The 17116-nt window shown below is 45.8% G+C and overlaps 2 protein-coding genes across 2 annotated transcripts in view; both read left to right on the top strand.

The window, feature by feature from the left end:
• The first annotated feature begins 10146 nt into the window (after positions 1 to 10146).
• LOC122543655 (uncharacterized) lies at positions 10147 to 14265 on the top strand. Its single transcript, XM_043682471.2, has 2 exons — positions 10147 to 10354; positions 11396 to 14265. Exon 2 carries the CDS (start codon positions 11735 to 11737, stop codon positions 13082 to 13084), a length of 1350 nt encoding a protein of 449 aa, XP_043538406.2. The 5' UTR covers positions 10147 to 10354; positions 11396 to 11734; the 3' UTR covers positions 13085 to 14265.
• LOC122543548 (uncharacterized) overlaps positions 10340 to 17116 on the top strand; it is a 398874-nt gene continuing 392097 nt past the window's right edge. The window contains exon 1 of the mRNA XM_087974936.1: positions 10340 to 10354. The gene's annotated coding sequence lies outside the window, so the exon portion shown is untranslated. The remainder of the gene's footprint in view (positions 10355 to 17116) is intronic.

Genomic DNA, 17116 nt, shown 5'->3' with positions numbered 1-17116 from the left:
GGGAGTTGAGTCTATAGACTCCGCTCCCTCCCTGGATTCACTCCAGTTGCTACAAGTAAACAGATTTTCCCCCCCCTCTCCCTGCTCGGATGAGGAGTTGCCCAGAAAGAGGGAGTTTCACTCTGGAACTGACAGGGCCACTTCTATGTTGTGGACATCTTCAATGGGTCACTGGGCGTGGCCAGTGGTCGGGCAAAGCCAACAACTGAACCCGCACTGCGCCTGCTCCGGACGGTCGGCCGACTGGCTCGCACTGCACCTATGTTGCCCAGCCACAGACGTGGAGGAGAGACCGTTTGCAATTACCTGTACGTCTTCCCTTCATAGAATCCCTACAGGGTGGAAGCAGGCTACTCAGCCAAACGAGTCCACACCGACCCTCCAACAAGTAACCCACCCAGACTCATTCCCCTACCCCTATTGTTCTACATTTACCCGACTAGTAATTTAGTATGGCCAATCTATCCAAATCTGCATATTCCTGAACACTATCGATAATTTAGTACAGCCAAGTAACAATTTGTGTTAGAATGACATTTCATCCGATGTTTTCAAGCCTGTGGCAAGTTGACGTCTGACTTTGTCCACCTTTCTCCCATACTAGCACCTCAACATCATGAGGACTGGAGGATAGCTAATGTAACCACTCTATGTAAACAGGGAGGTAAGGTGAAAGCAGGGAGTTATACACCAGTCAGCCTGACATTGGTCGCGGAGAAAATGTGAGAGTCCATGACAAAATAATTAATAGCTAAGCACTGAGAAAACAGTGGCAGGAGCAGATGGAGTCAGCATGGATTTCCAAAAGGGAATCATGTTTCACAATCAACTTGAATTCTTTCAGTATGTAACTACTGTAATAGAGTTGATGAGAGGGAGCCAATGAATGTGGTTTATTTGGAATTTCAGAAGGCTTTTAATCAGAACCAACGACATAGGAAGGGAAAACGTTGAGATTCTGAAGGGAGATTACAGAGAGTTAGGCAGGAATTTAAAAAGGAGGTCCTTGAGACCTGGTGCTATGAGCTAGTGAGGGCAGGAATCGGAGGATAGAGCAGATGAATGCATGGCTGAGGAGCTGGTGTATGGGAAAAGGATTCACATTTTTGGATCATTGGCATCTCTTTTGGGGTAGAAGTGACCTGTACAAGAAGGACGGATTGCACCTGAATTGGAAGGGGACTAGTATACTAGCAGGGAGATTTGCTTGAGCTGCTCGGGAGGATTTAAACTCGTAAGATTTGGGGGGGGGGCGGCGGCTGGACCAAGGGAGATAGTGAGGAAAGAGATCAATCCGAGACTGGTACCTTTGTGTCCATTTGCCAATCTGGGGTTAAAACAAAAGGCTGGAGCCACAATTTTTTCCCTTGTTGCTGCACATTTCATTCCTTTTGCATTTTGTCTGGCTGCTCAACTTTTGTATGTATTTTCCTCAGGGTAGGGGAATGCAAACTAGAGGGCACAGGGTTAGGGTGAGAGACAAAGATTTAAAATGGACCTAAGCATTAGAAAAAAATTGTGTGCAAGTCAATTTGCCTCAAGAAAAGCCCTGTCTTACGACCCGAACAATATAGATTGTTCACAGCCTATTACTGACTAATCAGGAAGGATAAAGTGAGGACTGCAGATGCTGGAGATCAGAGCTTAAAAATGTGTTGCTGGAAAAGCACAGCAGCTCAGGCAGCCTGACCTGTTGCGCTTTTCCAGCAACACATTTTTAAGCTCTAATCAGGAAGGATGTTGTGAAACTTAAAAGTGTTCAGAAATTTATAAGGAATTTGCTAGGGTTAGAGGGTTTGAGCTACAGGGAGAGGCTGAGTAGGCTGGGGCTGTTTTTCCTGGAGCGTCAGAGGCTGAGGAATGACCTTTATGGAGGTTTATAAGATTATGAGGGGCATGGATAGGGTAAATAGGTAGGGGTTTTCCCTGGGGTGGGAGAGTCCAGAACTAGAAGAAAGATTTAAAAGGGACCCAAGGGGCAATGTATAGTTTGGTATGTGTATTGAATAAGCTGCCAGAGGAAATACTGAAGGCTGGTATAATTACAGCATTTAAAAGGCACCTGGCTGGGTATGTGAATAGGAAATTTTAGAGGGACATAGGCAAAGTGCAAGCAAATGGGACTAGATTAACTTAGGATATCTGGTCAGCACGGACCGAAGGGTTGTTTCCATGCTCTGTAACTCAATGGTTCTATTTATACATAGTCAAAACAAATTTCACAAGACTAGGAATAGGCCATTCACCCCTTACAGCTTGTCCTCAACTGTACATATTTCAATGCAAGTTCCAGAAAGATGTCTGCAGCTTTTATATAAAATTGAACATGATTTCAGACTTTATTGATGTTTCTGAATATTATCATTTTAAGCTATTCTCAATTTAAAAGATCAGTGATCTCTCATGCACTCCCATCTCCCATGTAGAGTAACCACCATCAATTCTCTGTGACTTAGAAGGGTTTAAAGTGTTTAAAGAGGGCTTGAGGAAAGAGAAAGAGGAGAGAGGGTACAGGAGGGAAGGAAGGGACAGAGAGAGAGAGACCCACCCGCTTACCCTACAGCCTTGCAGTTCCCCGTGGCTAACCCACACAAACCTCCAAATTCCTGGACACTTTAGCAGGGCTGATCCACCCTAAACTGCAGCTATTTGGAATGTGGGAGCAAACTTGAGGACCTCAAGTAACCTACACAGACACAAGGGGGAGAACATGCTGAAGTCCACACAGGGCAGAGGTGGGTACTACAGATGCTGGAGATTACACTCAAGATTAGAATGGTGCTGGAAAAGCACAGCAGGTCAGGTAGCATCCGAGGATCAGGAGAATCGACGTTTCAGGCAAAGGCCCTTCAAAGTCCATACAGAGAGTTGTTAAGCACTGAGCCACCGCGCCACCCAGAGCTTTCAGGTTCTGCTTTGTCTTTGTAGCTTCTACCTTCTCATGTGCCCTCAGCAGAGGCTCTCTCCTGACATTGTTGGACCACACCCGCTGCAACCTCCCTTTCCCACTTCGAGTCATGGAGTCTGTTTCCGTGCCCAAATCTCTTCAGTCCAACATGTCTATGCCGACCAGATATCCCAACCTAATCTAGTCCCATTTGCCAGCACTTGGCCCATATCCCTCTAAACCCTTGCTGTTCATGCCCCCATCCAGATGCCTTTTAAATGCTGTAATTGTACCAGCCTCCATCACTTCTGCTGGCAGCTCATTCCATAGCTGAAAATGTGTTGCTGGAAAAGCGCAGCAGGTCAGGCAGCATCCAGGAATTTTCCTGAAGAAGGGCTTATGCCCGAAATGTAGATTCTCCTGTTCCCTGGATGCTGCCTGACCTGCTGCGCTTTTCCAGCAACACATTTTCAGCTCTGATCTCCAGAATCTGCAGACCTCACTTTCTCCTCCAGCTCATTCCATACACTCACCACCCTCTGTGTGAAAAAGTTGCCCCTTCGGTCCCTTTCATATCTTTTACCTCTCTCCCTAAACCTATCCCCTCTAGTTCTGGACTGCCCTACCCCAGGGAAAAGACTTTGTCTATTCATCCTATCCATATCCCTCAGGATTTTATAAACCTGTATGAGGTCACCCCGCCAGCCTTCGATGCTCCAGCCTATTCAGCCTCTCCCCATAGCTCAATTCCTCCAACCCTGGCAACATCCTTGCAAATCTTTTCTGAAACGTTTCAAGTTGCACGCAATATTCCAACAGTGGCCTAACCAATGTCCTGTATAGCCAGAACATGACCTTCCAACTTCTGTACTGAATACTCTGACTAATAAAGGACAGCATACCAAACGCTTTCAAGAAGCTATGAACCTGCACTCCAAGGTCTCTTTGTTCAGCAACACTCCCTAGGACCTTACCATTAAGTGTATAAGTCCTGCTAAGATTTGCTTTCCCAAAATGCAGCACCTCGTATTTATCTGAATTAAACTCCATCTGCCCATTGATCAAGATCCTGTTGTAATCTGAGGTAACCTTCTTTGCTGTCCACTACACCTCCAATTTTGGTGTCATCTGCAAACTTACTAACTGTACCTCTTATGCTCACATCCAAATCATTTATGTAAATGACAAAAAGTAGAGGACCCAGCACCGATCCTTGTGGCACTCCACTGGTCACAGGCCTCCAGTCTGAAAAAACAACCCTCCACCACCACCCTCTGTCTTCTACTTTTGAGCCAGTTCTGTATCCAAATGGCTAGTTCTCCCTGTATTTTGTGAGATCTAATCTTGCTAACCAGTCTCCCATGGGGAACCTTGTTGAACGCCTTACTGAAGTCCATATAGATCATATCTACTGCTCTGCCCTCATCAATCCTCTTTGTTACTTCCTCAAAAAATTCAATCAAATTTGTGAGACATGATTTCCCATGCACAAAGCCATGTTGACTATCCCTAATCAGTCCCTGCCTTTCCAAATACATGTAGATCCTATCCCTCAGGATTCCCTCCAACAACTTGCCCACCACTGACGTCAGGCTCATTGGTCTATAGTTCCCTGGCTTTTCCTTACTATCCTTCTTAAACAGTGGCACCATGCTATCCAGTCTTCCGGCACCTCACCTGTGACTATCGATGATATAAATATCTCAGCAAGAGGCCCAGCAATCACTTCTCTAGCTTCCCACCGAGTTCTAGGGTACATCTGATCAGGTCCTAGGGATTTATCCACCTTTATGCATGTCAAGACATCCAGAACTTCCTCCTCTGTAATATGGACATTTTGCAAGGTGTCACCACCTATTTCCCTACATTCTATATCTTCCATATCCTTTTCCACAGTAAATGCTTCCTTTTTCTTAACCAAACCCACAATTTCTTTAGTCATCCAGCATTTCCTATACCTGCCAGCTTTACCTTTCACCCTAACAGGAATATGCTTTCTCTGGACTCTCGGTATCTAATTTTTGAAGGTTTCCCCATTTTCCAGCCGTCCCTTTACCATCAAACATTTGCCCCAACAGCTTTTGAAAGTTCTTGCCCAATACCATCAAAATTGGCCTTCCTCCAATTTAGAACTTCAACTTTTAGATCTGGTCTATCTTTTTCATCATTATTTTAAAACTAATAGAATTATGATCGCTGGTCCCAAACTGCTCCCGCAATTACACCTCAGACACCTGCCCTGCCTTATTTTGCAAGAGTAGGTCATGTTTTGCACCTTCTCTAGTAGGTACATCCACATACTAAATCGCAATATTTTCTTGTACATACTTAACAAATTCCTCTCCATCTAAACTCTTCACACTATGGCAGTCCCACTCTCTGGAAAGTTAAAATCCCCTACCATAACCACCTTATTACTCTTACCGATAACTGAAATCTTGCAAATTTGTTTCTCAATTTCCCTCTGACTATTAGGGGGTCTATAATACAATCCCACTAAGCTGATCATCCCTTTCTTATTTCTCAGTTCCACCCAAATAACTTCCCTGGATGTATTTCCGGGAATATCCTCCCTCAGCGCAGCTGTAATACTATCCCTTCTCAAAAACGCCACTCCCCCTCCTCTCTTGCCTCCCTTTCTATCCTTCCTGTAGCATTTGTATCCTGGAACATTAAGCTGCCAGTCCTGTCCATCCCTGAGCCATGTTTCTGTAATTGCTATGATATCCCAGTCCCATGTTCCTAACCATCTGCCTCCCCTGTTAGGCCTCTTGCATTGAAATAAATGCAGTTTAATTCATTGGTCCTATTTTGTTCTCTGCTTTGTCCCTGACTGTTCAACTTGCTTCTGTTCTCAACTGTACCAGTCTCAGATTGATCTCTTTCCTCACTATCTCCCTTGGTCCCATCTTCCCAACCACCTTACTAGTTTAAATCCTCCCGAGCAGCTATAGCAAATCTCCCTGCTAGTATATTAGTCCCCTTTCAATTTAGGTGGTCAATCCGTCCTTCTTGTACAGGTCACTTCTCCCCCAAGAGATTCCAATGATCCAAAAATGTGAATTCTTCTCCCATACACTAGCTCCCCAACCATACATTCATCTGCTTTATCCTCCTATTCCTGCCCTAGCTAGCTCCACTTTCAAGGAACTATGAACCTGCACCACAAGGTCTCTGTTTGGCAAAATTCTCCATTAACTGTGTAAGCCCTGCCCTGACATGCCTTTCCAAATGCAACCCCCCACACTTGTCTAAATTAAAATCCAGCTGCCACTGCTTGGCCCATCAGCCCATCTGATCAATTCTAATTAATAATAAACTTCCTTCCTTCCCTCATTCCCTGAAAGTTGAAAATCTCCATCCCACACTCTCTCCCTCCATTCTCACTTTGCTGAACCTAATCCCTGCTGTACCACATCCTGAACAGGCTAGTTCATGCTGATTAACAAGCCCACACTCAGGGGCATAGTTAATTGATACATACAGAATACTGAATGGCCTGGACAGAGTAGATGTTGGGAAGATATTTCCATTGGTAGGAGAGACTAGGACCCAAGGGCACGGCCTTAGAGTGAAGGGAAGACTTTTTAGAATGGAGATAAGGAGAAACTTCTTCAGCCTGAGAGTGGTAAATCTGTGGAATTCATTGCCACAGAAGGCTGCAGAGGCCAGGTCACTGAGTATATTTAAAACCTCTGTTCTTGATAGTTTCTTGAGTATCAGGGGGATCGAGGGTTACAGGGAGAAAGTGGGAGAATGAGGTTGAGAATCTTAGCCTTAACTGAATGGTGGAGCAGACCCAATGGGCTGAATAGCCTAATTTCTGCTCCAATGTCTTACATTCTCTTGCTGTCCTGGATAGAGAATTGGGAGCAGGAGTAAGCCATTTGGTCTTTTGAACCTGCACCGGATGGAACAGATCATAACTGGATATGAATATACCGACCTCGAGGTGGTTAGGCTGAGACTTTTTTCACTGCAGCATGGGAGGTTTAGAGGTGGCTTCATAGAGGATTATAAAATCATGAGGGGTAGAGATGAGGTGAACGGGGAGTGTCTTTTTCCTAAGGTGGGGTTTCAATTTTGAAGGTGAGAGGAGAAAGATTTTAAAAAGACATGAGGGCCACCCTTTTTTTTTTACACAGAGTGATTTGTGTGTGGAATGAATGTTGTGAGGATGTGGTGGATGCAGGTACAGTTACAGCATTTAAAAGGCATTTGGATAAGTACATGAATAGGAAAGGTTTGGTGGGATATTAGCCAAAAACAGGCAGGTGGGACTAGTTTGAGAATATGGCATGGACTAGTTGGATTGAAGGGTCTGTTTCTATGCTGTATGACTCTGTAACTGCTCTGTTTTGGTCTGAAAGCCATTATCTTGCCTTCCCGTGTAAACATCCACTTCTTTATTGTTCAAAAATCAAATAAACTCAGCCTTCAATGACCCCTAACTGCAGGAAGACATCCCCACTTCTGAACTCAATTCCTTTCGCTAATATATCACTTGCCTTGCTCATTGCTTGCTGCACCTGTCTGACAACTGGCAGTGACTGGCGCGGAAGGACACTGAGGCCCCTTTGTACTTCCAAAAATCAATCCCGATGAAGGGCTTGTGCCTGAAATGTTGACTCTCCTCCTCCTTTGATGCCTCCTGACCTGCTGTGCTTTTCCAACGCCACACGTTTCGACTCTGACCACCACCGTCTGCAGTCCTCACTTTCTCCACATCCCAATATATCACCATTTAAACAATGCACCTCCTTTCTGCTTTTTTTCCCACAGCAAAGACTATAAATTCACATTGTGGTACTGCATTTGCCATGTGTTTATCAATTGAGATACATACCTGAACCAACATTTCCAGAGTCTGTCCCCTCCCTGGATTCACCTCCTTTCCTTTCAGTTGCTGCAAGTCAACAACTGAATCCCAGAAAGAAAAAAAGAATGGAAAAGGGGGTGAGAAAAGAAAGCATTGGACTCACAGATGTTGGATAGAGGAAGGAAGTTAAAGTCTGGAGTGAAGTTCGATCTTCATTCATATCTCTGATTCAGCTCCATTTCCAGCAGCTTGAAGGGAGGCAATGGTATTATTGCTTGTCTGTTAATTCAGAGACCCAGGTGATTTCCTGGGAATACAGGTTTGAAACCAGCGACAGCAGATGGTGTAATTTGAACTCAGTAAAATCTGGAAGTAAGAATCTAATGATTAGATTAGATTCCCTACAGTGTGGAAACAAGCCCTTCGGCCCAACAAGTCCACACGACCCTCCAAAGGGAAACCAACCCCCCCTATATTTACCCCTGACTAATCCACCTAACACTACAGGCAATTTAGCATAGCCAATTCACCTAATCTGCATATCTTTTGACTGTGGGAGGAAACCGGAGCACCCGGAGAAAACCCACGCAGACACGGAGAGAATGTGCACAGACAGTTGCCCGGGAATTGAACCCAGGTCCCTGGTGCTGTGAGGCAGCAGTGCTAACCACTGAGCCACCGTGCCATGATAACTGTGAATCCATTGTCAACTGTTCGAAAAACCTATCTGGTTCACTAATGTCCTTTAGGGAAGGAAACTGATCTGGTCTGGCCTACATGTGACTCCAGAACCACAGCAGTGTGGTTAACTCTTAACTGCCCTCTGGGCAATCAGGGATCAGCAATAAATTTTGGTCAGGCCAGTCGCACCCTCATCTCATGAATAAATTTTAAATACCCTTCGTAAGCAGCTTATCCAGGTCATTGTGCATGGAGGACAACTTCATTGAAGTTACACTTAATGCTATCTGGCTCCATGAGGGTTTTCAGATTTCTGTGTCCATTACCATATGATCAGCAGGCATCTGGTAATTTGCAGGAATTTGGCACCTATGTCATGTTCATTCAACTGTAGACTTATTTTGTGATTTTTTTTCACAGGCTATCAGAGAGGAAGACATGCAGAAAGTAATCTGAAACCAAATGATAGATCAACTTCTGACAGAGCCATTTGATTCATTGGGACTTGAATATCAGTGGGCGGCACGCTGGCTCAGTGGTTAGCACTGCTGCCTCACAGCGCCAGAGACCTGGGTTCAATTCCTGCCTCAGGCGACTGACTGTGTGGAATTTGCATAATCTCCCCGTGTCAGCGTGGGTTTCCTCCCACAGTCACAAAGATGTGCAGGTCAGGTGAATTGGCCATGCTAAAATGTAGGGGTATGGGTGGGTTGCGCTTCGGCGGGTCGGTGTGGACTTGTTGGGCCGAAGGGCCTGTTTCCACACTGTAATGTAATGTAATCTAATCTAATCAGCAAACATTCAAATTGAGAAGAAATGCTTGTTTCTGTCTGCGTGTGAGATTTTGGATACTGGTGCGGCAAGAAGAACATTGAGACACAAAGTGAGGGAGATTCAGGGCACTGACTGTGAAAGGTGCTTTAACGATTTACTCAGCTTGGGGAATCAAAATCACACCACCAGAGACTGTGCACCTATTCTGTTTGTAATTTCAGCTGGCCAGCAAACCCAGAGCAACACAAGCCTACACATGACTCCAGACCCACAGCAGTGTGGTTGACTCTTGACTGCCCCTTGGACGGGCAATTAATGCTGTGACGCCCTCATCCCACAACGTCGATTCTCCTGCTCCTCGGATGCTGCCTGACCTGCTGTGTTTTTCCAGCACTACTCTAATCTAGACTCTGGTTTTCAGCATCTGCAGTCCTCACTTTTGCCACAGCATCATAGAGTTGAATGGCATGGAAACAGGCCCCTCAGTTCAATTCGTCCATGCCAACCAGATATCCTAACCTAATCTAGTCCCATTTGCCAGCATTTAGCCCATATCCCTCAAAACACTTCCTATTCATATACCCATCCAGATGCCTGTTAAATGTTGTAATTGTACCAGCCTCCAACACTTCTTCTGGCAGCTCATTCCATACATGCACTACCCTCTGCATTAAAAAGTTGCCTCTTAGGTCCTTTTTAAATCTTACCCCTCTCACCCTAAACCTATGTTCCTCTAGCTTTTGACTCCCTCTACCCTAGGGAAAGACATACAAAACTTGAGCAGCCACACAAAATGCAAAAAGACTAAAATGTCAAGCCACAGGGAAAAAAAAATAAATTTGTGGCTCGAGCCGTGTTTTCTCCTTTTGGCATTTGGACACTTCAAATCGCCAAGGGGCATACTGCGCATGCTCCTAGGTGTCAGCAAGCACTGCGCATGTTTGCCGGTGTCAGCAAAGACAACCACGTATGCTCATCGCTGTCCGCGGAAACAGACTGTGAACTTCTTTTCATGGACCAATGAGGATGGACGGGAAGGCGTCTGGTCCTCCTGCCAATCAGAACCAACCCTTTGTCTCAGTACGGAGGTTGGACTATGAGCTTCTGAAGTTGCTGCTGCTGCTGCTCCTCTCTCTCTGAATGAAGATTGAGCCTCACCCCAGACTGCAACTTCCGTCCTCTGTCCAACATCGGTGAGTACGGCACTCGCCCTCCCTTTTTCCATTTCTTTTCTCACTCCGAGGTTAACTTGTTGACTTGCATGAAGTGAAAGGGAGGTGTGGGGTTCATAGGAACAGAGGGCTTGTTCCAGCTGCTCATGGCATTGGTGACACCGCAACTCAAGAATTCCGTTCATTTCTGGGCAATTTCCTAAAGGAGAGATGTACTGTACTTACATTGGAAGCAGTTTAGAGGAGGTTCACCCCACTGATTCCTGGCATGACGGGGGTTGTCTTATGAGTAGAGGTTGAGCAGATTGGGTCTCCAGTCACTGGCGTTTAGAAAAATGAGGAGTGACCTTATTTAAACTAATAAAATTCTGATGGTCGACTTGTAAGCACAAGTTCTGATAAAATGCTCCCTAGAGAATCTAGAACTCGCTTATGCGGATTACAAATAAGGGCTCTCTCATATCAAGTAGAAATGAAGAAGTTATCCTCTCTTGTTAGTTTATGTAATGCTCCCCTTCAGACAGTAATGGAGATTGGCTCATGGAATGTATTCAAGGCTGAATTTAACATAATTTTGAGTAATAGGGGATATGAAAGGTTATAGATAACAGGCAGGAAATGGAGTTAACGCGATAGCAGAACTGACATGATCTTGTGGAATTGCAGAGCAAGCCCCATGAACTGTGATAAGCTTTTGCCCGAAACGTCGATTTTCCTGCTCCTCAGATGCTGCCTGACCTGCTGTGCTTTTCCAGCACCACTCTGGCCTAAACTCTGGTTTCCAGCATCTACAGTCCTCACTTTTGCCTGGCTCACTCCTGTGTCCAGGGCAGGAAGAGGTGATTGTAGTTCTGTCAGTTGACATTTTTCAGGATTTGTAGGAGAATTCAGAGTGGGGATAGTATAGCTGCAGCAGTGTAAGAATGGAGGGAGACTGTTGCATGGAGATTCACATTTTTGGGGGGGAAGGTGAGAAGGAAGAATGTTCACAAGAACCAGAATTGTCAGTTTTGAATTTCTATCCTGTTAGATGGTGATGGCTTCTGTAATCTTCTTTTACAGGATATGAGAAAGGGAGGATTTGCAGCTAGAAATCTCAAAACAAGATCTTCTGGAGACAATCAATTGATTGGCACGGGAATACCATCAGCCTTTGAATCTTGTAGGATTTTTTATTTCTCTTTCAAAGCAGGAGCCTGCTTCGAAAGGTTTCAAACATCAGTGAGACTGAGGCACACAGACCTGAGTGAGAGTGTCCCAGTGAACTGACTGTGGGAAGAGCTCTAACTTGTCACACAGCCTGAAATAGCAACACCTCATTTGCAGCAGCGAGAGACAATACGTAGTGTGTGATCTTTCAGCCGAACATCGAAGCTGGAGAGAGACAAGGATTCCCACGTCATGGAGAAACCGTGGAAATGTGGAGACTGTGGGAAGGAATTCAAATTCCCGTACTTGCTTGAGAGCCATCGCTGCCATCACACCGGGGAGAGACCATTCATCTGCCTCATGTGTGGGAAGGCATTCACTCAGTCCTCTGCCTTGCTGACCCACCAGCGGGTCCACACCAGGGAAAGGCCGTTCTCCTGCTCTGTCTGCGGGAAGCGCTTCAGCGATTCATCTGCCCTGCGGAGACACCGGTGGGTCCACACCGGGGAGAGGCCATTCTCCTGCTCCGTCTGTGGGAAGGCGTTCACCCAATCACGCATCCTGCAGAGACACCAGCATGTCCACACCGGGGAGAGACCATTCACCTGCTCCATATGTGGGAAAGGCTTCATTGATTCATCTTCCCTGCTGACCCACCAGCAGATTCACACCGGGGAGAGGCCATTCTCCTGCTCTGTCTGCGAGAAGGGATTCAGCTGTTCATCCGACCTGCACAAGCACCAGCGGATTCACACCGGGGAGAGGCCATTCACCTGCTCCGTCTGTGGGAAAGGATTCAGTTTGTCATCCAACCTGTACAAGCACCGGCGGATTCACACCGGGGAGAGGCCATTCACCTGCTCCGAGTGCGGGAAGGGATTCACCCATTCATCTGCACTGTGGAGACACCAGCGCGTCCACACCAAAGAGCGACCATTCTCCTGCTCCGTGTGCGGGAAGATGTTCAATAATTCATCCGTCCTGCAGAGGCATCAGCGTGTCCACACCGGGGAGAGGCCATTCTCCTGCTCCGTGTGTGGGAAGGGGTTCAATAATTCATCCGTCCTGCAGAGGCATCAGCGCGTCCATACTGGGGAGAGGCCATTCTCCTGCTCAGTGTGTGGGAAGGGGTTTATTGATTCATCTTCCCTGTGGAAACACCAGCGGGTTCACATTGAGGAGAGGCCATTCTCCTGCTCCATGTGTGGGAAGGGGTTTATTGATTCATCTTCCCTGCAGAAACACCAACCTGTCCACACCGGGGAGAGGCCATTCACCTGCTCGGAGTGTGGGAAAGGATTCGCTAATTCTTCTAACCTACTGACACACCAGCAGGTTCACACTGGGGAGAGACCATTCATCTGTTCTGTGTGCGGGAAGGGGTTCATTGATTCATCTTCCCTGCGGAAACACCAGCACATTCACACCGGGGAGTGGCCTTTCACGTGCTCAGAGTGCGGGAAGGGATTCGCTAATTCCTCCAGCCTGCAGAGACACCAGCGGGTTCACACCGGGGAGAGGCCGTTCCTCTGCTCTCAGTGCGGGAAGGGATTTAGTCAGTCATCCCATCTGCTCAAACACCAATCCAGTCACACTGAGTAGAGAATGTTTGGATTCTTTGTGGGTGTGACATGTATTAGTATTCAAGAAGGCATACATTCACTGGTCATTTGAGCACCTACCAGGATACACTTACTCATTTGGAACATGCAATGGAGTCAGGACGCATATACGTGTCATGTGAAGAAATCTACCCCCTGTAAAGATTGGCTCCAGTTTCTCCCTTCCCCACAAAGGATGGTAACATGTCAGGATGGTAACATGGTGTGAGATATTGTATTAAAGGTCTTTTTACTAATCCATTCACAAATACTTTTTTTACTCATTCATAAGTCTTTCCTACCCTGCTCACAAGAGCCCTATATCTAATAATACTGCAATCCCGTTTATTTCATTTGTAACGCAGTTTCATTCATTCATAAAACTGTGGTTTTGTAGTATATTTTACAAGATAGATTAAATTAAACACCCCTTTCAACGCATTACTGCTTTTTCATACCTTCAATCCTTATCAGCTCTTGCTACAAAACAGTGTTTAGGTCTATTTCTATATCAAAAGCTGCCTGTGAATAACTGTCAATATCATAATATATTCAGAACCATACCATCCTCCACCACCAAGTCTCCACAAAAGATTATAATATTAATCAGCCCTTACCATCCATGTCTCGGGACCTGAATAGATACAGAACATCAAACAGTTTCCCTGACTCGCAGCCACTGTCCCCTTTCAGAAACTTACTATCAAGACTGTGCTTCCATGAAATTGCATGAATGAATGAAACTCACACTGGTAAGTAGTAAGTAATTCTGACAACCCAGCTACAGTAAGCAGTTTAATATCCTTTATTCTTCTATTCAGTGCAGGCAGAATGTCTAATGTATATAGAGCATATAGGCCTAGTATTTCTACTGACATTTGCTAACTTAAAAGACAAAAGGACTTGGTAATTGTGCAAGCAGACCACACAGACACACTCAATCCTATTGGGAGTAGCAGCTGGCATTTAGCATTTGTTTAAACCATCTCCAGTTTCCCCAGGACAGAAGTCACCCAAACCTTTGTTTTACCTTTTGTACACAATGTAACAACACAGTGGTGGAATTTTAATCTCTGTAAGAACGGTGTGTAAAGAGGCTGCTGTAAGGATGGTATTTCGGGATTCCATCACCACCTCAAACTTGTGCTCCTTGCAGTTGCTGAATAAAGAGGCTATTTTTCCCACTCATTGATTTTGGTCATTATTTGAACATGATCCCACAACAGGAACAGAACGTGCTTGTTCAGTACTGAAGGTTGGACAAAAAGGAAAGCTAAAGTTTCTGATGACAGCTTAAAATCCGAGTGGCTTTTGTGAGAAATGCCTGGAGGTATTTGGAAATGGTCAGGATCTGGTGACCCACTGAGGTTCCCGGAGTTTGAGCCACACAACAAGTGGCAGGATCGGGGGGGGGGGATTGTGGACACGGGTAATGTCCCCACCATAGAGCTGTACAGCATGGACACCGTCTACTCGGTCCAACACATTCGTGCCGATCAGTCCCATTTGTCAAATTTGGCCTATATCCATCTAAACCTTTCCTATTCAAGTCCCTATCCAGATACCTTTTAAATGTTGTAATTGTACCAACCTCCACCACTTCCTCTGGCAGGTCATTCCATACACACGCCACCCTCTGCATGAAAAAGTTGCCCCTTTGTTCCCTTTCCCCTCTAGTTTTAGACAAGAAAAGGTCAACGAGAGTGAGAGGATGTCACATCTGAAGAGCAGACATGGGGGAGCTATTGAGCTGGCCTGCTCTTGCTGCTTTCCCTTTTCTGCAGTCAAAACTGCAAGGAGGTGTTCTTTGCTCTGCTGACAGAGCAAAAACAGCTACATCTAACTTCCTCAATGTTAGATTTTGTTCCCAAGTTTGGGTGGAACTGAGAAATAAGAAAGGGATGATCACCTTATTGGGATTGTATTATAGACCCCCTAATAGTCAGCGGGAAATTGAGAAACAAACTTGTAAGGAGATCTCAGCTATCTGTAAGAATAATAGGGTGGTTATGGTAGGGGATTTTAACTTTCCAAACACAGACTGGGACTGACATAGTGTTAAAGGTTTAGATGGAGAGGAATTTGTTAAGTGCGTAAAGACAATTTTCTGATTCAGTATGTGGATGTACCTACTAGAGAAGGTGCAAAACCTGACCTACTCTTGGGGAAATAAGGCAGGGTAGGTGACTGAGGTGGAGGATCACTTTGGGGCCAGCGACCATAATTCTATTATATTTAAAACAATGATAGAAAAGAATAGATCAGATCTAAAAGTTGAAGTTCTAAATTGGAGAAATTCCATTTTGACGGTATTAGGCAAGAACTTTCGAAAGCTTATAGAGGTTTACAAAATTATGAGGGGCATGGATAGGGTAAATAGGCAAGGTCTTTTCCTTGAGGTTGGGGAGTCTAGAACTAGAGGGGCATAGGTTTAGGGTGAGGGGGAAAGATTTAAAGAGACCTAAGGGGCAACCTTTTCACACAGAGGGTGGTACGTGTGTGGAATGAGCTGCCAGAGGAAGTCGTGGAGGCTGGTACAATTACAACATTTAAAAGGCATTTGGATGGGTATATGAATAGGAAGGGGCTGGAGGGATATGGGCCGGGTATTGGCAGGTGGGACGAGATTGGGTTGAGATATCTGGTCAGCATAGACGGGTTGGACCGAAGGGTCTTTTTCTATGCTGTACATCTCTATGACTCTATAATATGCAATTCGCACTCACCAACGTCTGTAAACAAGCATCCAAATTAAGCACAACCCTCTTCTCCCCGTATCTGCGTGGGTTTCCTCCAGGTGCACCGGTTTCCTCCCACAGTCCAAAGATGTGCAGGTTAGGTGAATTGGCCATGCTAAATTGCCCGTAGTGTTAGGTAAGGGGTAAATGTAGGGGTATGGGTGGGTTGCGCTTCGGCGGGTCGGTGTGGACTTGTTGGGCCGAAGGGCCTGTTTCCACACTGTAAGTAATCTAATCTAGTGGCCCCTCTGACCCTCTTCACAGGCTCCACCAATATCCCCACTCACAATGATGGAAGAGCCTGACACATCATTGCTAAAGATCAGGCTGAACCACTGTGGCTCAGTGGTTTGATCAGCTGCCTCACAGCACCATCGAATCCAGCCTTGGGTGACTGTCTGTGTGGAGTTTGCACATTCTCCCCATGGCTGTGTGGGTTTTCTTCGAGTGCTCTGGTTTCCTCCCACAGTGGTTAGCACTGCTGCCTCACAGCACCAGGGACTCAGGTTCAATTCCCGCCTCGGGCAACTGTCTGTGTGGAGTTTGCACATTCTCCCTGTGTCTGCGTGGGTTTCCTCCGGGTGCTCCGGTTTCCTCCCACAGTCCAAAAATGTGCAGATTAGGTGAATTGGCCATGCTAAATTGCCCGTAGTGTTAGGTGTAAGGGAATGGGTCTGGATGGGTTGCTCTTCAAAGGGTTGGTGTGGACTTGTTGGGCCGGGCCTGTTTCCACACTGTAGGGAATCCAATCTAATCCAAAAATGTGCAGGTTAGGTGGATTGTTCTTGCTAAACTACCATAGTTGGGGTAAATGCAGGATATTAGGGGTGGGAAATGGGTCTGTGTGGGTTTCTCTTTGGAGGGTCGGTATGGATTTTTTTTTTGGACCAAAGGGCCTGTTTCCATGGTGTAGGGATTCTGCCAGATGTGCCAAATGGATGATCCATCTCGGCCTCTTCCAGTGATCCCCAGCATCACAGATACCAGTCTTCAGATAATTCCAGAAGTTTATAAAATGATGAGGGGCACAGATAGGGTGAATAGCCAAGGTCTTTTCCTGTTCTGACTGCCCATGCCTGAGCAGGATACAGACAGCTAGCCATGGTTAACGCAGTGGAACATGCTGACAGGAGTTAGACACCTTGGGAAAAATGTTTGCTTAACAGAGTCCTGACAAGTAAAACAACAGTAACTCTGTGGACAGAAGATAACAGAACTGGGATAGAATGTGCAGCTGTAATTGTTTATGCAGAAAACATAGAGAAGAACATTTCACACCAATTGGATGTTTCTCT

The sequence above is a fragment of the Chiloscyllium plagiosum genome, unplaced genomic scaffold (assembly GCF_037043375.1).
Source record: "Chiloscyllium plagiosum isolate Xiang-an unplaced genomic scaffold, Cpla_swu_hap1 HiC_scaffold_27, whole genome shotgun sequence".
Taxonomy (NCBI): domain Eukaryota; kingdom Metazoa; phylum Chordata; class Chondrichthyes; order Orectolobiformes; family Hemiscylliidae; genus Chiloscyllium; species Chiloscyllium plagiosum.
The sequence above is the reverse complement of the archived record's forward strand: the minus strand, read 5'-3'. Positions and strand labels throughout refer to the sequence as shown.